Below are 24,827 nucleotides of genomic sequence, written 5' to 3'. Positions count from 1 at the left end.
TTAGGGCCAACTACAAAATCTCCAAGACTTCCCTCACTTTTGACACCAACTGCAAATTGAGTGGGGGAGTTCCCCAACCACCTTCATGGACTAAAATTCACTAGAAGGACTCAACAGAACTCACTAAACATTACTTACAGTCATGGTTATTGCCGGGAAAGGATACATATTAAAATCAGCCAGGGGAAGACAAGCACAGGACAGGGTCCAGGAGAAATGCAAAACACAGAGCTTCCATTGTCCTCTCTCCTTGGAGTCAGGACACATGCCCACCCTCCCTCCCTCCCTTCCTTCTCTCCTCCTGTCCTTCCTTCCTTCCTTCCTCCCTTCCCTCCCTTTCCTTCCTTCCTTGGTGCCCAGGCTGATCTTGAACTCCTGGGCTCAAGCAGTCCTCCTGCCTCAGCCTCCAGAGTAGCTGGGATTACAGTTATGTCGCTGGCTTCTTCTTGCATTTATGTGTGATGATCCACGTGGGATATTTCCAACCAGAGAAGCTCTCCCGGCCTCGGTCTTCAGAGCTTTCGTTGGGGCTTTATTGCATAAGCATGGTTGATTGACTGTCCATGTGGTTCCTTAACTGATACCAGTGACCCAAAGCCCCAAGTTACTCTCTGGCTGGCCCCAGGCAAACAAAAATTATCTTTGAAGGCAAGGTCTAGACCTCTTCTGAGACAAGATTAAATTATTTACTACATAGGGTCCCAGTCTCATTGAGTGCTCCCTCCCTTCCTAGCCCCTCACAGTGGATCAGGAGGTACCTGGTCACCACCTCTTGTGGTTTGGAGCCCCACAAGGAAGTGGAGACACACATAGAATATGGGTGTCCTGTTATAAACTGGAAACTCGCTCCACGTCATACTCCTTAGGATTGAATTATAATAACAGCAGAATATCAAGGAAATAATAACATGACTTGAATGCTTACAGGCAAATTTTTTCTAGTATTAAAAATACAATTGAGTTAATTATGGTTTACTTATTAAGACAAACTTCAGTATAATTAACCGCCCCCCCGCCCCCAACACACACACCCTAGCAGAGGCATTGTGGTCACTTGCAAATAATCACAGAGAAGTAAAAAATTAGAGTCATATGACCTGCCTGTTCCCGGCTGTGGCCAAGCAAGGCAGTTCTCCGCCTTGTTTCAGCTCTCACGCTGTAAACAAGTCCTCTTTTCATGGTCTTTTCAGGGCCACACTTTTTTACATTTTTGTGGGATTTTATTGTTGTTGTTCTTAGTGATTTTGCCATTTAAAATGGTCCCCAAGCCTCGTGCTAAAGTGCTGTCTAGACAGTGTTCCTAAGAGCAAGAAGGCTGTGATACATCTTTTGGAGAGTATGCATGTGTTAGATAAGCTTCATACAGGCATGAGTTACAGTGTTGTTGCTGTGAGTTCAGTGTTAATGAATCAACGGTATATACGAAATAAGGTGTCTTTAAAGAGATACACATATAACACAAGGTTATGTATTTAATGGTTGATGAAAATGTTGTGACCAGAGGCACACAGGAACCTAACCCTGTGTTGCCCCCAGGAGCAGTGGTTCAGTATTTGCTGCTAAATTCAGTGTTCGAGGTAACTTCATAGCATATAATTACTGTGAATAATAAGAAATGACTCTATTTGCTGCATTATTTCATTCATTATTCATTTATTCATGTAATCTGTTATTCATTCTTTTTTTTTTTTTTTGAGATGGAGTCTTGCTCTGTCACCCAGACTGGAGAGCAGTGGTGTGATCTCAGCTCACTGCAGCCTCTGCCCACTGGGTTCAAGCAGTTCTCCCTGCCTCAGCCTCCTGAGTAGCTGGGGTACAGGTACCTGCCACCACGCCCAGCTAATGATTGTATTTTTAGTAGAGATGGGGTTTCATCATGTTGGCCAAGGCTGGTCTCGAGCTCCTCACCTCAGGTGACCCGCCCCTCTTGGCCTCCCAAAGTTCTGGGATTACAGGTGTGAGCCACCACGCCCGGCCTGTTACTCATTCTTTGAGCAGACATATTTGTGTGTGTGTTTTGTTTTTTCATTTTACCATCATATATTCCTTCTCTGATGCTCTTTCTTTACGTAGATTTGAGTTTCTGACTTACATCCTTTTCCCTCTGTTTTTGAAGAATTTCTTCTAACATTTATTTTTGGCCAGGTTTGTTGTGTTGAGTTCTCTCATTTGTTGTTTTTCTGAGAAAGTCTTTATCTTTCCTTCTGATTTGAAGGATAATTCTAGTGGATATAAAATTTGGGGTTGTTATTTTTTCTTTCTTCAACATTTTGGATATTTTACTCCTCTCTCAATGCTTTTATGGTTTCTAGTGAGAAGTCTGCTTGTAATTCTTATCATTATTCTCCAATGGAAAAGTTATTTTTCTTCTTCTTCCAAGATTTCCTCTATGTCTTTAAGTTTTCCACAATTGTTTTTTAATTTTCAACTTTTATTTTAGATATGGGGATACATGTGCAGATATGTTACATGAGAATATTGCATGATGCTGAGGTTTGGAGTACAGGTCCTGTCACCCTGGCAGTGAGCATAGTGCTTAATAGGTAGTTTAACTCACCCCTCTCCTCACCTTCTAGTAGTCCACAATAGACATTGTGTCATATTTGTATCCTTGTGTGCTCAATACTTAGCTCCACTTATAAGTGAGAAGATAACGGTATTTGGTTTTCTGTACCTGTGTTAGTTTGTTTAGGATAATGGCCTCCAGCTGCCTCCATATTTTTGCAAAGGACATAATTTCATTCTTTTTTATGGCTGTTTAGTGTTCCATGGTGTGTACATACCACATTTTATTTTATTTTATTTTTCATTTGTTTGTTTTTCAATTTATTTATTTATTTCAATAGATTTTTAGGTGGTGTTTGGTTACATGAATAAGTTCTTTAGTGGTGATTTCTGAGAATTTGGTGCACCTATCACCCGAGCATTGTACACTGTACCCAGTGGGTAGTCTTTTATTCCTCTCCCCGTCCATCCTTTCCCCTCACTCCCCAAAGTCCATTGTATCATTCTTATGCCTTTGTGTCCTCATAGCTTAACTCCCTCCTATAAGTGAGAACATACGACGTTTGGTTTTCCATTTCTGAGTTACTTCACTTAAAATAATGGTCTCCAATTCCATCTGGGTAAGTTCACCTGAACTGCTGCAAATGCCATTATTTCATTCTGTTTTATGGCTGAGTTGTATTCCATGGTGTGTATATATATATATGTCTATCTATATATCTATATCTATATCTCTATAGAGATATATAGATATATAGATATATATATCTATAGAGATATATAGATATATAGATATATATATCTATAGAGATATATAGATATATAGATATATATATCTATAGAGATATATAGATATATAGATATATATCTATAGAGATATATAGATATATATATCTATAGATATATAGATATATATATCTATAGAGATATATAGATATATATATCTATAGAGATATATAGATATATATATCTATAGAGATATATAGATATATATATCTATAGAGATATATAGATATATATATCTATAGAGATATAGAGATATATATATCTATAGAGATATAGAGATATATATATCTATAGAGATATAGAGATATATAGATATATATCTATAGAGATATAGAGATATATAGATATATATCTATAGAGATATAGAGATATAGAGATATCTATAGATATAGAGATATATAGATATCTATAGATATATAGATGTATATACCGCATTTTCTTTATCCACTTGTTGATTGATGGGCATTTGGGCTGGTTCCATATCTTTGCATTTGTGAATTGTGCTGCTATAAACATGCGTGTGCAAGTGTCTTTTTCATATAATGACTTCTTTTCTTCTGGGTAGATACCCAGGAGTGGAATTACTGGATCAAATGGTAGATCTACTTTTAGTTCTTTAAGGAATCTCCACACGGTTTTCCACAGTGATTGTACTAGTTTACATTCCCACCAACAGTGTAAAAGTATTCCCTTTCACCACATCCACACCATTTATTATTTTTTGATTTTTAAATTATGGCCACTCTTGTAGGAGTGAGGTGTTAACATATTGTGGTTTTGATTTGCATTTCCCTGATAGTTAGTGATGTTGAACATTTTTTCATGTTTGTTGACTATTTGTATATCATCTTTTAAAAATTGTTTATTCATGTCCTTAGCCCACTTTTTGATGGGATTGCTTGTTTTGTTCTTGCTGATTTGTTTGAGTTCCTTGTAGATTCTGGATATTAGTCCTTTGTTGGATGTAGAGATTGTGAAGATTTCTCCTATTCTGTGGGTTGTCTGTTTGCTCTGCTGATTATTTCTTTTGCTATGAAGAAACTTTTTTATTTAATTAAGTTCCATCTATTTATCTTTGCTTTTGTTCCGTTTGCTTTTGGGTTCTTGGTCATGAAGTCTTTGCCTAAGCCAGTATCTAGAAGGGGTTTTCCAATGTTATCTTCTAGAATTTTTATGATTTCAGGTCTTAAATTTAAGTCTTTGATCCATCTTGAGTTGATTTTTGTATAGGGTGAGAAACGAGGATCCACTTTTGTTCTTCTACATGTGGCTTGCCAATTTTCCCAGCACCATTTGTTGAATAGGGTATCCTTTCCCCACTTAATGTTTTTGTTTGCTTTGTTGAAGGTCAGTTGGCTGTAAGTATTTGGCTTTATTTCTGGATTCTCTATTCTGTTTCACTGGTCCATATCCTTATTTTGATACCAGTACTATGCTGTTTTGGTAACTATGGCCTTATAGTATAGTTTGAAACTGGGCAATGTAATGCCTTCAGATTTGTTCTTTTTGCATAGTCTTGCTATGGCTGTGCAGGCTCTCTTTTGGTTCCATATGAATTTTAGGATTGTGTTTTCTAGTTCTGTGAAGAATAATGGTGGTATTTTGATGGGAGTTGCATTGAATTTGCAGATTACTTTTGGTAGTATGGTCATTTTCACAATATTGATGCTATGCATCCGTGAGCATGGGATGTGTTTCCATTTGTTTGTTTCATCTATGATTTCTTTCAGTAGTGTTTTGCAGTTTTCCTTGCAGAGGTCTTTCACCTCCTTGGTTATGTGTATTCCTAAGTTTTTTTTGTTTTTGTTTTTGTTTTTTGTTTGTTTTTTGCAGCTTTTGTATAAGAGATTGAGTTCTTGACTTGATTCTCAGCTTGGTCACAGTTGGTGTATAGCAGAGCTACTGATTTGTGTACATTAACTTTGGAAACTTTGCTGAATTCATTTACCAGTTCTAGGAGCTTTTTGGATGAGTATTTAGGGTTTTCTAGGTGTGCGATCATGTCATCAGCAAACAACAACAGTTTGACTTACCAATTTGGATGCCCATTATTTCTTTCTCTTGAAGCAGACATATTTGAACACTCTATGGGGTGCCAAGCAATTTCCACATGATTTAAAATTTCCATGTTGTGTTCTTATGCCCACTATTAGCAGTCTTGCTGTAACCCTTTTTCTCAAAGTATTTGTGTGGTTTATGATAACACATTATAAATGAAGTGTGATATTGCAGTTTAAAGGTTGCAGATTGGAGGCTGAATGTCTTATATCTATGACCATTTTACCTGAGCTACTTGTTTAGTCTTCTCAATAAACTTTCCAGGGATTTTTTTTTGCTTCCTTGGAGATCAAAATTTTTGGATCAGTTTGCCTAATGGGTTCATGTTGGTTTCCAGCAGAGCCAGGTGATGTGGCTGGCCATACCTTTCTATACCAAAAAATGTTTCTGCAGTCGTGGCTATATAGTCTTGCAGGCAGAGCTTTTGACTGGCAAAAATTAGTCCCCAGCTATGCTTTACTGATGAGAAGCCACACAGTGTAGCCAGAAGCTACACTGGCCCCTTCTCCTTTCTCTGGTAACTCCACGTCCGTCATGTGTTTGTATTTCCATCTCTTTCCACTTCCTGTTTATACTGTCTCCTACATCTGCACTCAGGCAACATGAGGGGAAATGGACTTGAAGAGCAGATGTTCACCTCGTGTTCGTTGTGGTTCCCTAGATACACTCTCTTCCATTGAAGTGTTTCTCATTTCCTGGTTTTGATTGTCCAGGATGTGTGAGGACGGAGATCTGAACCTTGCTGTTCCTTCTTTCTTCATGTTAGTAAAACCATGTACATTGGAATCCCCTAAATGTAATGGGGGAAAATAATAGAAATACTTAACTTTTGCGGTGATTAAAATGATTAATCTGGTGAATTTGACTGAAAAAGAAAAATTCAATAATTTTAGGGATCTTTCAGTGAAATAATCATTAAGCCCAAAGAAACAAAGCCTTTATTGACTATTACTTCAGTGATAGTAAGAAATGAGTACCAGCAGTAAAAGTTAACCTTGATGTTTTTATGTAATAAGCAATTGAATAAATACAGTAACTTTATTTAAACATCTTTGTAAAATTACTCCAACTAAGTAAGGACCAAGACTAAAGAAAAACCCTTAAATGCCCCTTAGTGCCTAGCACAATACCTAGAACAAATAGATCTCAACAAATATATATTAAATGAGTTAATGATTAAAATGTCTCATTTAAAATTTAAATATTCAGTAATGTTAATTTGATGTTTTTTCTTTCAGATACAGATGAATATAGACCTCCTGTTTGGAAATCTTACTGTAAGTCTACAAATAATTGTGTGGGTTATAGTACTTTATAAGTAATATAAAAATATGGGATTATTAGATAGAAATACTCATTCCATTTTGTACCCATTGTTGAAAAATTAATTTAAACAAGGTTTGGGAGTAGCATAGAAATAATTGTGGTTAAGTAAGTGTTTACACAAAGTCTGTACAGTATATGGTTTTCCGTCTGGAATGCATTTCATCCCTCTGAGCTTGCATGAATTCCATGTAGTGAAACTTGAGACCACTTGTTCAGAGTGGCTAATGAAGCTAATACAAGGAGACACTGAGAATTCAAACAGTCTAATTATTTTCAGGTCCTGATTCTTTATGTGAAGAAAGGAATATTTAAATGACAATAATTCAGGAGGCTATGTTGATAGAAAGAATAAGTGAAAAGAGGCAAAAAAAGGTGATCTAACTTTTAAATAATTACTTTCCCAAAACATAAGGGAGATACTTGATTCCATGCTGCTCTTTAAACTGCGTTAGGATAAATATTTCTTTTTAAACATCTAGGGTTTTAGTTCTTTATTTTCCTTTCCTTGTTTTCTAGAGAATATTATTTCACCAAGTAAAGGATATTTCAGATTTTAAAAGTTCAAATAGGGCTAATATAATCAAAATGGTTTTTTAAAATTTATGAATGCATTATTATGGAAAAGCACTATAAGTTCTTGTTTGTTGTTTCTGTAGTTGAATAAGCAGCCTAAGAAACCTGTTCTTTAATTATAGATTAACATCTTTGTAAATGCTGAGGTTTATTATAAATCTGATGATTGTAGGTTGCTGAAATTTGCTGACTGAAGGAACAGCAATTCAGATTCTCATTGGTCTTATGTTCTCAGAACAGATAATTTTTTTTTAATAGGTTGCCACTTTGGGCTAATTATAAGTAAAATATGAACAGTCTCTAAAAATATTGCCATAGATGCTTCCCCTCAACGCTGCTAGTGCCTTTTTCTTTTTCCCTTGGGAGTATAGTTATACGAATGTGTAAAAATGACTAATATTCTTTACCTCCTAAAGATTTTGTCTCATAATCTCATTGGCTGGAAGCCTACTTAAAATTCTTCTCTGGCCGGGTGCTGTGGCTCATGCCTGTAATCCCAGCACTTTGGGAGGCAGAGGCAGGCGGATTGCCTGAGGTCAGGAGTTTGAGACTAGCCTGGCCAACATGGTGAAACCCATCTCTACTGAAAATACAAAAATTAGCTGGGCGTGATGGCACACACCTGTAGTCCCACCTACTTGGGAGGCTGAGGCAGGAGAATCGCTTGAACCAGGGAGGCAGAGGTTGCAGTGAGCCAAGATCGCACCACTGCACTCCAGCCTGGGCAACAGAGCAAGACTCCATCTCAAAAAAAAAAAAAAAAAAAAACTTCTCTGCATTTTCTGGTTTTCAGTTTATCTTTATTCCCTGACTCTGACTTGCACCCTGCACATTTTTAATGTAAGAACATTTATGAAGCCTCAGACTATTATTGAGTTTATAGTGATCTTTTCCTCCATGAAAAATATCAATTAGTAAATGTAGTATATGCAACTGGTATTTTTTGTAGCTTCACATATCTCGCATGTCTTGCAGTAGCTATCATTTGTTTTAAAATATGGCATTTATGTAATCCCAACACTTTGGGAGGCTGAGGTGGGTGGATCACCTGAGGTCAGGAATTTGTGACCAGCCTAACATGGTGAAACCCGTCTCTACTAAATACCAAAAAATTAGCTGGGTGTAGTGGTGCATGCCTGTAATCCCAGCTACTTGGGAGGCTGAGACAGGAGAATCACTTGTACCTGAGAGGCAGAGACTACAGTGAGCTGAGATCGCACCTTTGCACTCCAGCCTGGACAACAACAGTGAAGAGCAAAACTATGTCAAAAAAAAAAGACATTAAAAAAAAAAAGAGAGATAGGCTATTGCTTTGTCGCCCAGGCTGGTGTGTAGTGGTGCAATCTTGGCACGCTGCAGCCTTGACCCCCTGGGCTCAAGTGATCCTCCCACTTCAACCTCCTGAGTAGCTGTGACCACAGGTTGATTTTTAAAAATTTTATTTTGTAGACTACGAGGTCTCACTGTGTTGCCCAGGAAGGTCTCCAACTCCCGACCTCAAGTGATCCTGCCTCCTTGCCCTCCCAAGTGTTGGGATTATAGGTGTGAGCCACTGTGCCCAGCTGAATCTTTCTTTAATAAGACTACGGTTCTGTTACGGAGTTTTATCATTTCTCTTAATGACTTCAATGTCTGAACTCCCCGTAATCATTTTAACAGTAGAAATGTGTAGGAAATTATTAAAATAGATATTTTATCTTTTGACTTTTTCATTTGTCACATGAAAAAACTTCTGAGTCAAGGAAATTTTATAATTAAACTATGTTAAAAGCAAGTGGAAAAATCCTTTTTAGAAATTTTCTTATAAGATTATGATATTAATCTTCCAAGATTTGAGTATGTGCAAATTTTAACAAATGAGGAAACATAAAAATTGCAGCCAGGCTTGGTGACTCAGGCCTGTAATCCTAGTAGTCTGGGGAGACTGAGGTGGGAGGATCACTTGAGCCCAGGAGTTTGAGGCCAGCCTGGCCAATTTAGGCGGATCCCATCTCTACCAAAAAATAAGAAATAAAAACATTAGCTGGGCATGGTGTTGTACTCTTGTGGTCCCAGCTACTTGGGAGGTGGAGGTGGGAGGAACTGCTTCCCAGCTACTTGGGAGGTGGAGGTGGGAGGATTACTTGGGCCCAAGAGGTATGGAGGCTGCAGTGAGTTGTGATCAGTACTCTGAACTCCAGACCCTGTCTCATTCATTTATTCATTCATATTAAATAAATAAATGCATTCTAACGATGACTTTTTATGATCATATAGATGGTTAATGTGTTTGTCAAATTCTGATCTTAGAAAAAATGTGATTAAGTTGAACTTTTTGTTTATATTATCTTTTACCATTCAGTTTTACAGTTTTTACAACCAGCTCTAAATAATCTTCAGTAAGATGTTTATTAATTGTACCTTAAGGACTTCATCTCTTAGGAATCTTTACATTTTAGTAGGAAAAATTTTAAAGACTGACCGACCTGTTATACCCTGACTTCATCAATAGAGACTGGAATTTTAAATAACTGAGGTAGTAGGCATTGTTCAGTATCCTTAATATGTGAGCCATGACAATCTTAGGCCAGATATATATATAGTTTAGAATTGATAATTGACAATATTTTCTACTAATAGTCTTTGGGACTGACAAACTGTAATGCTTCAGCATCTCTGTGATGTGACTTAAATTTAGTTATTAAAAATTCTTAAAATGGTAATAAAATAGAAATGGGCTGAAATTTTAAAAATAATTAGGTATGTCAATTCATGTAAGGTGGCACACCCATTGAAAGCTATTCAAGGAGTTCTAATTCTTCACTTCTGTAATAGATCTATAAATGTAAACAAGATGATTTAATTTAATGTCAAAAGTTGCTACATGTTAGTGTGTTTTGTTTTTCTATCTTTGGCATGGTGGAATCTGAACAGCATTTCACAATTTGATTCTAGAAGAAACTTATTTTACCCATGCCTATCTTGTACTTCCTACTGTTAGTTCCATTGATCTTGTAAAAATGTAACTCTGAAGTCTTAAAAATATAAACCAATAGGGAAGTAAAATTAGCAAGAAGTCTAAGTTGTGGACTCTTTTTAAACAAATACGGTTTTGTCGCTTTTCAGTACTTATTGTGTGAATTAAACCAGGAACCTTACATGTAATAAATGAGGCAAGCAAGCCAGATTAGGACTATGAGTAAGTTGACCGTGGAGACCTTGTCTATAGAGAGTAGCTCAAAATTAGCTCCTTTTATTGTCATGTTAGACTCTGGGTTCATTATTGCCAGATCTGAGTTTTCAAAAGAGGCTGGAATTCTCTTTTGCTTTTGTTGTCCTTAAGTTTCTTAATTTTTTAATGTTAAAAACCTACTCAAATGTAAAAGACAGCAAACAAAACACATGTGGACCAATTTTGACTTCAAGATACCAATTTGTGATCTTTGGACTTGATGAACAATTTATTGTCTGTAGGGATTGAGAATTTCATTAATAAGTATATACGCATTGACACTTCTAAGGTGATTGAAAATATTAAGTACTTTAATCATATATTCCCTCATCTTGAATTTAGCTATTAATTTTTGGTGAATCATTTAATGATTGTGCTTATTTAAATTCAGCTGAGTTCCAATTCAAATTATCAAAAATTCCAAACTGAGAGAGAAGGACCTGAATTAGACCTCATTACTTTGTATAATTTTTTAATGATCTTTTTGATAGGTGTTTTTTGAATCCAAATTTGTTATATTTGTTATAAAATATCCAAGACTTGACCAGGCACAGTGGCTCACACCTGTAATCCCAGCATTTTAAGAAGCCAAGGTGGGAGTATCACTTGAGCTCAGGAGTTTGAGACCAGCCTGGGCAAGATGGTGAAACCCGGTCTCTATAAAAAATACAAAAATTAGCTGGACGTGGTGGTGTGTGCCTGTAGTCCCAGCTACTTGAGTTCTGCGGCATGAGGATTGCTTGAACTTGGGAGGTTGAGGCTGCAGTGAGTCATGTGTGTGCCACTGCACTCCAGCCTGGGTGACCAAGTGAGACACTGTCTCAAAAAACAAAAAAAAATTTAAAAAAAAAGAGTCTTAAAGATAGATTAACTGTTAGTAACCACTGGTAGCCAATCAGGAGACATTTGTCTAAAAGTTCCTCGTTATGAAACAGAGCTTTATCCTTTGAGACGATTAGAAGGATTTGAAAGAAATTGAAAAGTAAATAACCTTATGTGACTTAATGTTAAGAAAATACTATATACCCTTTGAAACTCTGATGAAAGCAAATTTGAAACCCACATCAATTCTCATATGACAATATTGTCTCCCTTTTTTTCATAGTGGCTCATCTTAATGTATGCTTACTGAACAGGCAAATGCTTACTGCTGATAACCAGATACTACAGTATTTGTGCTTTGAGTCAAAATCGACATTTTACTTTCTGTATTAACTTTTAATGTTCTTCTTGACTATCATTCAGTTCTCAGAATTGGGTTTTCATAGATGGCAGCCCTTTCCAGAGCATTTTCTTGACAAAGGAAAATACCAATATTTTGAGAATTACTGATCAAAGTAGAAACGTGAACTGAATTTTTTTACCTTATAGGTACCGATATGGAGGAATGGACTTGAAGAATCTTTTTTTTTTTTTTTTTTTTTTTTTTTTTTTTTTTTTTTTACATTTTTTAGAGACAGGGTCTCGCTATGTTGCCAGGCTGGTCTCTTGAGCTCAAACGATCCTCCCACCTTGGCCTCCCAAAGTGCTGGGATTACAAGTGTGAGCCACTGTGCCTGGCCCTTGAAGAATCCTTCTTTCTTACAAATCATGTTTTGGCCACTTTTAAGGAGGATGGAGATTTACACATATCATGGGGTGATACACATGTACTTTTCATTATCAGGGCCAGACAAATTTGACTTTAGTGCTTTTTCTTCCCTTTTCTACCTCAGAATTAACTCCCTTTGTGTCATCTCTGTAACAATATATAAAACTATATTCACAGGAATATTTCTTATTAACTCTCACAATGAAATATGGGTATCTAAAACTGTTTTAATGTATTACCTCTCTTAGGGATTTTTGCCATCAGGAGAAAAAGGTAAAGGAATACATTTCTACCAGTAGAATTTAAACATTCCTGATGAAGTGGCTTTGTGTTTGATTTTTAAACAATAAAGCTGTATTTTCTCAGTTCCTTTTAAATTATAGCATTGCCCTGATATTATGTTTTAGTGATGAACTCTAGATGCATCCTAGTAATCAAGTATTATTATAAAGAATTTTATGTGTTAATATCAATCACCTATGCATAATAATAAGTAGTCTTCATTGAGCATTTACTGTGTGCTAGGGACTATTTTACATCTTTCATATAAATTATTTATATCCTTAAGTAATCTGTGAAGTACAAACTATTATTAATCCCATTTTGCAAATAAGGAAAATGAAGGCATAGAATGCAGTGCTAGTGACAGAGCCCCAGTGTTCAGACTCCAGATGGTTTGGTTCAAGAGTTCAGATTCTTAACCCCAGTGCTGTATCCCCTTTGCATGGAAGTACTCACAGTTACGTGTATCTGTGTGTGTTCACTGTGTGTGTGTGTAGAGAGAGATAGTATATATATACACACACATTTATATATATATATATATACACACACAGGCTAATTATGTATATGTGTATAGTCTAATTGTATTTATTCTATATATGTCCCTATGATGTATATGAATGAATGTGGTCAGAAGTAGAGTCCGTGTAATTATATCCATTTGAAATCTGAGTCATCCGTTATCTGACAGTCCCAGATTACTGGGTAGTTCGATGTTATGTTGACAAAATATCTTAAGTATTTAGAGTATTAAATTATATGTGATTATATATGTAGAAATAGAAAAAAAATCTCTAAGAGATAAACTTAGACATATATAGCCACACATCCTATTCATTCTTTTTTCATTTTAAATAAAAAAGCCTGAAGTGAGGCTAGAAGGAAGTCATGGTATCAGTATAATTTTCATTGATGCATTTTCAGATGCCTTAAAAATGATTCCCTCTTTTGGCAAGTTATTTGAATATCTGAATTCTTTCTTTTGCTATATTTGCCCTAGTTGAATAAGCAGTGGTAACTTTGGCTCAGACCTTTTGTTTTTAGGGGAAGAGGAAAATTATCTTTGAAGATAGATGTTTGCAATATAAATAGGGGAGAAAAACAGTGTGTTCATTACCTTTAGCCTATAAATCTTGATTTTAGTTTCAAGCTTGACACTTAATAACATGCTTTAAATATATGTATATATAACCATTATTGGTTTATATCAAAGACATCCTTTAATATCCCCACAAAGAACTGGGGAAAATAAATGACCAGATTATGGAGAACAGAGCCAAATATCCAGCACTGACTTGTTATAAGGTAAAAAGACACTTGTTTGGATTATGATTTTTCTGTTTGAATTGCTCCTCGGCTTTCACTAAATGTAGTTTTGTTTACTTTCTTTGTTTTGTCCGTAACACAATTTAGTAAATAAGGTTATACCAGTTTTCTTGTGAACATAAAAAACAGCCAGGTTTTTATTTCTAATATATTGATAAGTTCTATGTAAGGGACATTGACACTTTTTGTTTCTACCTTCTCACAGTATATCAGCTACAACAGGAAGCCCCTCATCCTCGAAGAATTACCTGTACTTGCGAGGTGGGTGTAATGAAACTGCTACCAAAAAATGTCTCTCAACCATCTGTTTCCCAAACTTTCACCTTCTTCAGTGGCTTGGTTGTTTGTGAGATTAACCACTTAACACTAATTGATATGATAAAATTATAACTTGAATATATTTTTCTTAATATCCTTCTCATTTGATTTAACTTCCACTTTTTAGTGGACTGTTTGGAACACAGTATAGAATATGACCATATAGTTTTAAGGGTTGTTCGTATTCTTTTCAGTTAATTCATACATTGTGTTTTTATTGTTTAATATTCTTTTTTTAGAACAAAGTTTGGAGCCATCATTGTAGGATTATTGAATTCTTTTTTACATTGAAATAAGTATTTAACTTATGATTTTAAAAATGAACAAAAGATGTGGATAGTTCACCAAAAAAGATATGATGTATGACAATATATGTAAAGATGTTCACATTTCATTGATAATGAGAGAAATGCCAATTAAAATACAGAGAGATCATTTTTACTTTGCAGATTGGCAAAAGTTAAAAGCTCAGAATATACTTACTTGGCAAGCCTGTGAGGAAACAGGCACTTACATTGCAGATTGGAATGTGACATACTATAACTTTATGAGAATTTTGTAGTATCTACCAAATTATACCTTCACCTGCCTTTGACTTACCAGTCCAAATTCTAGGAATTTATCCTGATGAACCACCTGTACAAATATAGAATAACATATGCTCAAAGTTTTTTATTGTAGGATTGTTAGTAATAGCAGAAAAAAACCTAAATATCTGTCCAGAGGAGACTGATTGAATAGAATAGAATACTAAAATAAGGAAGATTTCTATGTACTGATATGGAAAGATTCCCAGATATAAAATGTATATAGATATAGTAAGTATGGTTCCTCTTTCATATGAAAGAATAGAAAATAAAAAATATATAGTCTGGTCAGGCAAAGCAGCTCATGCCAGTAATCTCAACACTTAGCTAGGCACAGGTGAGATGACAGCTTGATCCAGGAGTTCAAGACCAGCCTGGGCAACAGAGCGAGACCTTGTTCTCCACAAAAAGGAAAAGTATATTTGTAGATATAGTTTATTTTTGCAAAAGAGAAACACAGAAAGGATTAAACCAGAGACTGGTAAAATAATTATGATAATAATTATGATAAGGAGTGGATGAAGAGCACCTTATTTACATAATTATCATAATAATTATGATAAGGAGTGGATGAAGAGCACTGTGGAGGAAATAGAGATGGGAGTGAGATTTTTCTGAGTCTGATTTTTAGTCTGAGTTGTGACTTTTGAACCATGTAAATGGTCACGTATTGAAACAAAAAAGGTAAAGAAAAATGATTTTTAAAAAGCAAACCCAGCTGGGCGTGATGGCTCACGCCTGTAATCCAAGCACTTTGGGAGGCTGAGGCAGGCAGATCACGAGGTCAAGAGTTTGAGACCAGCCTGGCCAACATGGTGAAACCCAGTCTCTACTAAAAATACAAAAATTAGCTGGTTGTGGTGGCGGGCGCCTGTAATCCCAGCTACTCAGGAGGCTGAGGCAGGAGAATCACTTGAACCCGGGAGGCAGAGGTTGCAGTGAGCTGAGATGGGACCACTGCACTCCAGCCTGGGCAACAGAGCAAGACTCCATCTCAAAACAAAAACAAAAACAAAAACATGTACACACACACACACACACACACACACACACACACAAGCAAACCCTAAAATTGAATACAAATAAGAACAAATGAACCTTACAAATTCACAGCATAATCACCAAAAAAGATAACTTAAATAGCTTTTATTTATTTATTTATTTATTTAACCTTTTATTTCTTTTTTTAGACAGAGTCTTGCTTTGTCTCCCAGGCTAGAGTCCAGTGGTGTGATCTGGCTCACTGCAGCCTCAACCTCCTGAGCTCAAGTGATACTCCTACCTCTGCCTCCCAAGTGGCTGGGACTACAGGCATGTGCCACCATGTCTGGCTAATTTTTGTACTTTTTTGTAGAGATGGGGTTTTGCCGTGTTGCCCAAGCTGGTCTCAAATGCCTAAGCTCAAGGGATCCACCCACCGTGGCCTCCTAAAGTGTTGGGATTACAGTTGTGAGCCAGGGCACCTGGCCTTTTAAGTTGCTTTTTAAAAAATATTTTAAATTGACACATAATAATTGTGCATATTTGCGTAGTACAGAGTGATATTTTGATACATGTGTACACTGTAATGATTGAGGGTAATTAGAATATCCATTACCTCAAATCTTTGTGTTGAGACATTCACAATTCTCTCTTGTAGCTAATTGAAAATATAAATTATTTGTAACTCTTATCTAGGATAATTTTATATCTATTAACCAACCTCTCCCTATCCTTTTTTTTTCTCTACCCCTCCCAGCCTCTAGATACCACTGTCTTGCTCATCTTCTGTGAGATCAATTTATTTAGCTTCCACATACGAATGAGAATGTGCAGTATTCATCTTTTGTGCCTTTCTTATTTCATTTAACATAATGTCTTCCAGGTTCATCCATGTTGCTGCAAAATGACAGGATTTCATTCTTTTTAATGGCTGAATGGTATTCCATTGTGTAAATAAACCACATTTTCTTTATCCATTTGTCTGTTGATGGACACTTAGGTTGATTCCATATTTTGGCTATTGTGAAAAATCCTGTAATAAACATGAGAACACAGACACCTCTTTGACATACTGATTTCCTTTTCTTTGGGTATAACCCCAGTAATGAGATTGGTGGATTATACAGTAGTTCTATTTTTAGTTTTTTAGTGGAACCTCCATACCATTTTCCATAATGGCTGTATTAATTTGCATTCCCACCATCAGTGTATGAATTCCCTTTTCTCTGCATCTTTGCCAGCATTTGTTTTGTCTTTTTGATAGTAGCTATACTAACTGGGGTGACATACTAACAGTGGTTTTGATTTGCATTTCCCTGATGTTTAGTGATACTGAGCGTTTTTTCATATACTTCTTGGCTTAAGTAACTTTTAAACATATTATTCTGACTGTACAAACTCAGAAATATTCTAAGGACAAAAATTGCAAAAGGCAGAGGTGAAAAGACAGCTTGAGCCCAGAAGTTCAAGACCTGCCTGGCAACATGGTGAGATCCTGTTCTCCATAAAAAAGAAAAAAAAAATAGTTTATTTTTGCAAAAGAGAAGCACAGAAGGATTAAACCAGAGACCAGTAAAACAATTATCATAAGGAGTAGATGATCAAACGTTCAACATGTGAACATTTACATAGTTCAAAAGTCACAACTATATAAAAGCAGACTTAGAGAAGTCTTAACTACATGTGTAGTAATCTTGAAATTATTTTGTTTGTAATATAGAGCAAAGAAATAATTTTACTGGATTAGGGGGAACCAGGGTTCTTAGGAGATATTAATGAATTAGGAGAATGGGACACAATTAGAAAGTATACTGTGGTATTAGTTTTGAATTGGTGGCATTAATATTAACTCATAGATTAAAAAAATTTTTTTTCTATCTCAGTCCAAGGAAAGGGCCTAGAAGCTCCAGTAAGAATGAGTATTTCCAGGGACTAGATTTTGGGTTCCAAATATGGTTTCCCACCAAAAGGAGGCAATGCTTTTTAGAGAAGTTCCTGATTTCTTAATGTGGGGCAAAGAGGTCCTGGAACATATTGTATTGGAAAGCAAGAACGTGCTCAAAAACTGATGGAAACATGTCAAAAAGGCACAGGAGCCTATTTGAAAGTTTCCTACCATCAAAACTTGAAACAATTTGAACATCTAAAAGAATAATGGTAGGTATGGATTATAACACATTATGTGAGAGAGAATTTCTAAGTCCATAATTATACTTTAAAATTAAAAAAAAACTCACTTTGTTACAAAGAGAAAAAATGGGGAAATATACAGTTGTTCTTTACAGAAGAAATGACACTTAAAATGTAGAAAAAATATAAAATTACAAAATCAGTAATTTGCACTAATGATTGACTCCAGGCAAGGATAATCAATCATTGGATGTTAAAACCATTGGATGAAAGGCTGTAGGTGAACAGGATATTTACATGGTCTCAAGGTATGACACCACCAATTATTTGTTAATTGCAAAGAGAAAAATATGCCTTTAAAGTGGAGAGATCTGGTGGTCAAACTTAGCATTACCTGTAGTGGGACAAACTGACATGTGTCTCCTGAAGTGATACAGTGAAACACACGGTATCACCTGTATAATATTTTTGCCAAAACTGTTTAACTTAAATCTAGTTATAAAGTACGAATCAGACAAATTCAGAATGTGTACCTTCCATAAGACATCTGCCCTGGGTTTATAAATAATGTCATTATCATTAAAAAAAAACAGTGGTGGGATGATATAAAATTAAAGGAGACTAAAGAGACATGGCCATCAGATTCAAGGACCTTGATCGGGTCCTCAACTTATATATATATTGTAAAGCAATAAATTTTGAGTACAATTGGATAAATTTGAGTATGGACTGTATTAGGTAATGTGGAATCATAATAACTTTCCTAGATGATACATTATTGAAAAATAATTACTTCTCGGCTGGGCGTGGTGGCTCACGCCTATAATCTCGGCACTTTGGGAGGCTAAGGCGGGTGGATCACGAGATCAGGAGATCAAGACTAGCCTGGCCAATGTGGTGAAATCCCATCTCTGCTAAAAACACAAAAAATTAGCCAGCCATGGTGGCATGCGCCTGTAGTCCCAGCTACTCAGGAGGCTGAGGCAGGAAAATTGCTTAAACCCAGGAGGCGGAGGTTGCAGTGAGCCAAGATCACACCACTGCACTCCAGCTTGGGCAACAGAGGAAGACTCTGTCTAAAAATAAATAAATAAATAAATAAAATTAATAAAATAATTATTTCTCTATTGATAAAAATGTTAAAATGGATTTTGTCATTGTGACTTCTGGTTTAAAACACAATATAGCTTTGAAAGTATATAATTAGTTAACAAAGAGAACCAATTTACAGAATTAGGCAGGAGTTTCATGGGATTGTCTTTTGAATGTCCAGTTGCAGTTTAGATATATGTAGATTTCCAGTCTGTGTATATGTAAGCATAGAATAAGTATGAGGTACTTGATTATTGCCTTTCATTGCTGCTCGCTGTGATCAAGGATGATTAAATAATTTGCATGTAATGGGAATTTTTAAAATGCTATTTAATAAAATGTTTCATTTTGTTTCATGTTCTGTTTACACATACTTTTTAAGTATGTGAGAAATTGAAAGTGAGAAATTGGCAGTACTTTGGAAAGTCCTGAAGTATTTATTAGTAAGACTATTATCTTTATTGAAAAATAGCTATATTATTCCTTTCTTAAAATAATTTGAGACCTCACAAATGAAGACATAATAAAAAGAATAAAGAAAAGTTGAGGGAATAAAAACAGCAAAATGCCAGTAGATTGCAGTGCTGATTGAGGCTCAATGTAATTGTGTGAAAAGTGTTTCACAGTTATAAAGTATATGAAACTCTGAAGGCCAGTATGATCCAGTTTTTTCCTGAATTAAATTGTTTTAAAAAAATTCATTTGGTGTGACATTAAGGTACGATAAATCAATGGAACTCACTTTTGAAGAGCTAAGCTGATGTGGTCACAGTAGATAGCTTTCTGGTGATTCACCTTGATGCAAAGACACAAGATAGAATAAGATACTGGATGAATTGATGGATGTTAGAGTCTCTGAAAATAATTCCCTTTTATTTACCTTTGCTCTGTGATTGATTGAATGCTGCCATTCCCTGAGGAACTAGACCATTTATTTGTATTCTCTCCTTTGGTTAAAAGCAGGCATGAAAGCATTGAAAAACCAGAAAAGCAAATTGTACAATTGACATTTTCCTACTTAAATTGAGCAATGTATTCATCATTTCCACTTTGCAATATAAAAAATGTTTATTGTATTAACTTTTCACAATATTTTGTGAAATATTTATGTTTTACAAAAATATAGATATAAATATTTTATGTTTGTTTATATTTAAAAATATTTATATTTTTTTCTCCAAAAAAATAGTCATGTTCTAATGACTAAATTGGTGGGCAAGGAATGCTGTTCAGAATGAAAGGATTTACTGTGACTGGCTCTCCTTGTACATTGAAACTATCCTTACATATTATTCACAACTTATAGTCTGTTACTTATTAACAGCTTATAGTCAGTTCCTTAAGTTTGACTGTTTAATAAGGATTAAATATGTGTGCATACAATAAATGTCTTTACTTTGGAAATTAGTGGTGATAATTTGTTTCTATATTTGACCGTTCTCTAGGTTGTTCAATGTTTTTCTGTTTTTCCCAGGTGATAACTAAATGACAGTTACTAAATAGGCATAAGTGGTCTTTCTTTAAAGAAATGAAATTCATACATAATATTATTATAATGATTAGATTTACAAATAGAGACATGGGAAGTATTTATAAGCCACTAATGCTAATGGTTTGCTTATTCTATTTAGTTAAATATCTGTATAACAATTAAGTAACTTGAATATCCATTAGAAATGAAAGTAAAGGATTAAGTAGTGGGATAGAGTTGATCTAAAAATACTTTTCGAAGGAAGCAAGTTTCAGAGTTAGGCTTGATGAAATGATTAGTGATTGGTTTGGAAGAACTAAAGATTATTGAGAATCATGAGCTGTAAGGATAAAGATGTACTCAAGTACCATTTGATGTTCACCCTTAAGTATTTAACTGTGGGCCAGATGTGGTAGTGTGGTGGTGTGCACCTGTAATTCCAGCTACTTGGGAGGTTGATGGGGGAGGATCACTTGAGCCTAGGAGTTCTTGAGCCTGTCTCTTAAAAAAATTTTTTTTTAGCTGAGGAATTAGATTTGGGCTACTGTGTTAGTCCATTTTGTACTGTTATAAAGGAATACCTGAGGCTGGGCAATGTATTTTAAAAAGAGGTTTATTTTTGGCCCATTGTTCTGCAGAATGTACAAGAAGAAACACAGTGCCAGCATTTGCTTCTACTGAGGCTTCACGAAGCTCACAGTCATGGTGGAAGGCAGAGGGGGAGCTGGCATATCACATGGTAACTGAAGGAGCAAGAAATATTAATAGGATGAGGTGCCAGGCTTTTTAGCAATCAGATTTCATGGTAACTAAGAGAGTAAGAACTCACTCATTACTGTGGGAAGGGCACCAAGATATTCATGAAGGATCCGCTCCTGTGACCGAAACACCTCCCACCAGGCTCTGTCCCCAACATTGGGGATCACATTTCAACATGGGATTTGGAGGGAACAAACACCCAAACCACATCAGACACTGTATGTTGTTTCTCCACTGAAATGTTGACAGAAAAAGAGAAAAGTCAATACAATTGATAAGTTGATAGTTTTTAAAAAGTAGTAATTATTATTTATGGGTGCTAATTGTAATTTTTTAAATGGATCCAGTGACTTTGTCTTTCGGAATTATGCTTACTTACAATGATAGGAAAGGGAGCACTGGCCGTATTTGTTTGCATGTGCACATTTCCATTCCATTTTCTTCTAATGATAGTATTGTATCACAGCTTACAAATTCAGTAACTATGCCAGGCTCAAAGGGAACATACATTTAGTGACTAGCCATGTGTGTGTGACCTTTCTTTTGTGGTCTACCCCTTGTTTTGGTGATGAATTCTGTGTTCTGCTCTTAGGTGAATTTCTGTTAGCATTTTGAAACCAAATGTGTAGCACCTTATTTCAAAACCTGAATTATCAACTATTAAAACAATCATAAACTATTAGTGGCAGAACTCTAAAATGCAAAATATCTAGCAATAATAAATAATTTGACAGAAAATCAAATTATAACTAATGCTTTTTTCCTAATTCCAGAAAATCTTGCCAGTTGCTATTGTGGACACTAAAATATAAATGATTTTTTTATTAAAGGTTATTGTTGAGATCAATTTTGAAATTCAGATATAAATAATCCTTCTTAAAGGAAGAAGATGACCAGGCCACAACTAATTAATTTAGGCAGGCTTTAAAAACCAAGCACATACTTAAAAGCTTGAAAATTATTCTTAATAATGTTGCTACATGATACAGTTGTATCTTATGGGAGAGTTAATTCTGAAGTTAGCACGTAAAGTGAAAGTCTTATATAGTCAGAATTACCCCTGGAAATTCCTTATCACCCATAAAGTAATGGTACATATTTTTGTGTATACAACTCTGTCATTTATAGGTATATATAAATATATGATTTATTCAGTGAAATGCAGTATATAAAAAATGTAAAATATATACTATCATTTTCAATTGTGTAAAAATGGTTTTATTTCATGTTAAGCACTTGGTTGAATTCAAGTAAATGTGTATCTATATATGTGTGCGTGTGCATGTATGTAGACACAAGTGACTGAGTAGACACAAGTATAAATTACATAGGTATAAGCTATATCTATTACATAGGTATAAAATCTATCTAATTCAGATAGAGATATGAGAGAAGCTCCATATCTTTTGTTCACTGATATTAATACAGTGTATTTGGCACTGGACCATTATTAAACATGGACCCTCAAAGTGGACGCACTTTTTCCCCTGCTATCCACACAGTGGGAAATGTAGTGATGATTTTTTTTAAACATATAAAGCCAAATTTCTATTCCCTGTGACACATTTTTCAAGTTAGTGTTGCAGGGAGTTGGATAGCATTTTTGAGTACAGGTGCACATTATAGTAACAATGAGGTTGTCTTTCTCTAGGCTAAATGGGTAAAGTAGACTGAGGCTGGACAAAATGTACTGAAACACAAGTCAGTGCTATTAGTGTAATGAGAAATGTAGATAAAATTACACAATTTACACTGTATTCAAATTCTAACTACAATACCAATTAGAGTAATACTGAGTATGTATTTTGGTAGCACATGTTTTATTTTTATTTACTTTTAATATATTTTTTAGAGACAGAATCTTGCTGTGTTGCCTGGGCTGGAGTGCAGTGGCCCAATTTTAGCTCACTGTGGCTTTGCATTGCCAGGCTCAAGTGATCCTTCTACCTCAGCCTCCTGAGTAGCTGGGACTGCACGTGTGCACCGCCGTGCCTGGCTTTTTTGTTTTGTTTTGTTTTCTTGTAGAGACAAGGTCTTACTATGTTCCCCAGGCTTGTCTTGAACTCCTGGGCTCAAGCGATCCTCCTGCCTCAGCCTCCCAAAGTGCTGGGATTACAGGCGTGAGCCACCGTGCCAGGCCAACACATGTTTTAAAAATGTTTTTCTAAAGACCTACTTATAGAAGTAGGAAATTGACTGTAATCATTTTACTCACCTGTCTCCCCCAAGCAGATTATGTTCAGCACCTAGGTATGCTGACTGGTGTGTAGTATAGGTTGTTAAATGCTTATAGGGTGGAATGAATGAATGAGATATCTTTGTCTAATTTATTTTTCAATACAATGTTCTTATAATATGGCTTACAAAATGTGTGCATTAATACCTATATCTGTTAGAGATGCTCTGGTTCTTTCTGTCACATGTATGTATTTGTTCATTCAATCAGCATTCTTGGAGGGGCTACCATCTGCCAGGCCCTCAGGTTTCAAGTCAAATAAAGCAAGATCCCTCTCCTGAAGGAGCTTCCAGTCTAGGTGGGGAATGGAGCAGTAGCTCAACCTTTACTTAGCGCAGAAGCGCAGAGTTGGTAGTACTTACCTTGATACATATGTATGCAGCTCCTCTGGCCAAGGGCAGAGTACTTGTGGGGAGAGTGGTAAAAGATAAGTCCGGAAAGCTAACCAGGCATTAGTAATAAAGGGTTCTATGTCCTAAGCTTAGAGTTTAGACTATAGAAGTGAAAGTATTTTAAGCAGGAGAAAAACGTGATTGATTAGGCTTAGGAAGAACATCTGGCTGCAGGGAAGAGGATGGATATTTTAGAGACAAAAAGACTGGTTTAGGAGGCTATTACAGTAGTCCTTGTGATAAGTGAAAAGAACCTACAAGACACTGGTTCTGAGAATAGTCAAGAGGGATTAGGAAAGGGGAATATTTAAAGCAGTAGAATTCTCAGGACTTGCTGACAAGATGGTCATGGGTTGCATGAGAGGGAGTCTAGTAGATTTTCAGGAACCAGTCAACTCTCCTAATCTTCTCTCATGTCATACTTGCTTGGCAAAACTGCAACCCTATTGCTATCTCTGCCTACTCTGCACATTCTGCCAAGTAACAGTATGGCTGGAGGAAAATGAAATATTTCGGAATTTCTGAACTTCAAGTTGGTACTTAATGCTCCCTGTACTGCCTTTATTCATGTCATGCCCTTTCTCTCTTCTCAAACCTCTAATACAGGGGTCCCCGGCCCCTGTGCCACAGACTGGTACCGTCTTGTGGCCTGTTAGGAACTGGGCCGCACAGCAGGAGGTGAGCAGTAGGCAAGTGAGCAAGTGAAGCTTCATCTGTGTCTATAGCTACTCCCCATTGCTCACATTACTGCCTGAGCTCTGCCTCCTGTCAGATCAGTAGTGGCATTAGATTCTCATAGGAGTGTGACACCTATTGTGAACTGCCCATGCAAGGGATCTAGGTTGTGCACTTCTTAAGAAAATCTAATGCCTGATGATCTGTCACTGTCTCCCATTACCCCCAGATGAGACTGTCTAGTTGCAAGAAAACAAGCTCAGGGCTCCCACTGATTCTACATTATGGTGAGTTGTATAATTATTTCATTATATATTACAATGTAATAATAATAGAAATAAAGTACACACTAAATGTAATGTGCGTGAATCATTCCAAAACCATCCCCTCACCTCTGACCCCGGTCTGTAGAAAAATTGAAAAATTGTCTCCCACGAAACTGGTCCCTGGTGCCAAAAAGGTTGGGGACCACTGCTCTGATACCTTACTCCCTCTCCTAATTTTCAGCTCATAATTTTGTATCCTACT

The 24,827-nt window shown here is 35.9% G+C and overlaps 1 protein-coding gene across 1 annotated transcript in view; it reads left to right on the top strand.

Annotated features, from left to right (window-relative positions):
- CHN1 (chimerin 1) overlaps positions 1 to 24,827 on the top strand; it is a 211,193-nt gene that overhangs the window by 51,813 nt on the left and 134,553 nt on the right. The window contains exons 2-3 of the mRNA XM_034954540.3: positions 6,588 to 6,626; positions 13,864 to 13,919. Coding sequence (XP_034810431.2) covers positions 6,588 to 6,626; positions 13,864 to 13,919 — 95 coding nt within the window. The remainder of the gene's footprint in view (positions 1 to 6,587; positions 6,627 to 13,863; positions 13,920 to 24,827) is intronic.

Source organism: Pan paniscus, chromosome 13 (genome assembly GCF_029289425.2).
Source record: "Pan paniscus chromosome 13, NHGRI_mPanPan1-v2.0_pri, whole genome shotgun sequence".
NCBI classification, from domain to species: domain Eukaryota; kingdom Metazoa; phylum Chordata; class Mammalia; order Primates; family Hominidae; genus Pan; species Pan paniscus.
Note: the sequence above shows the minus strand (reverse complement) of the source record. Positions and strands in the feature narration are given on the sequence as shown.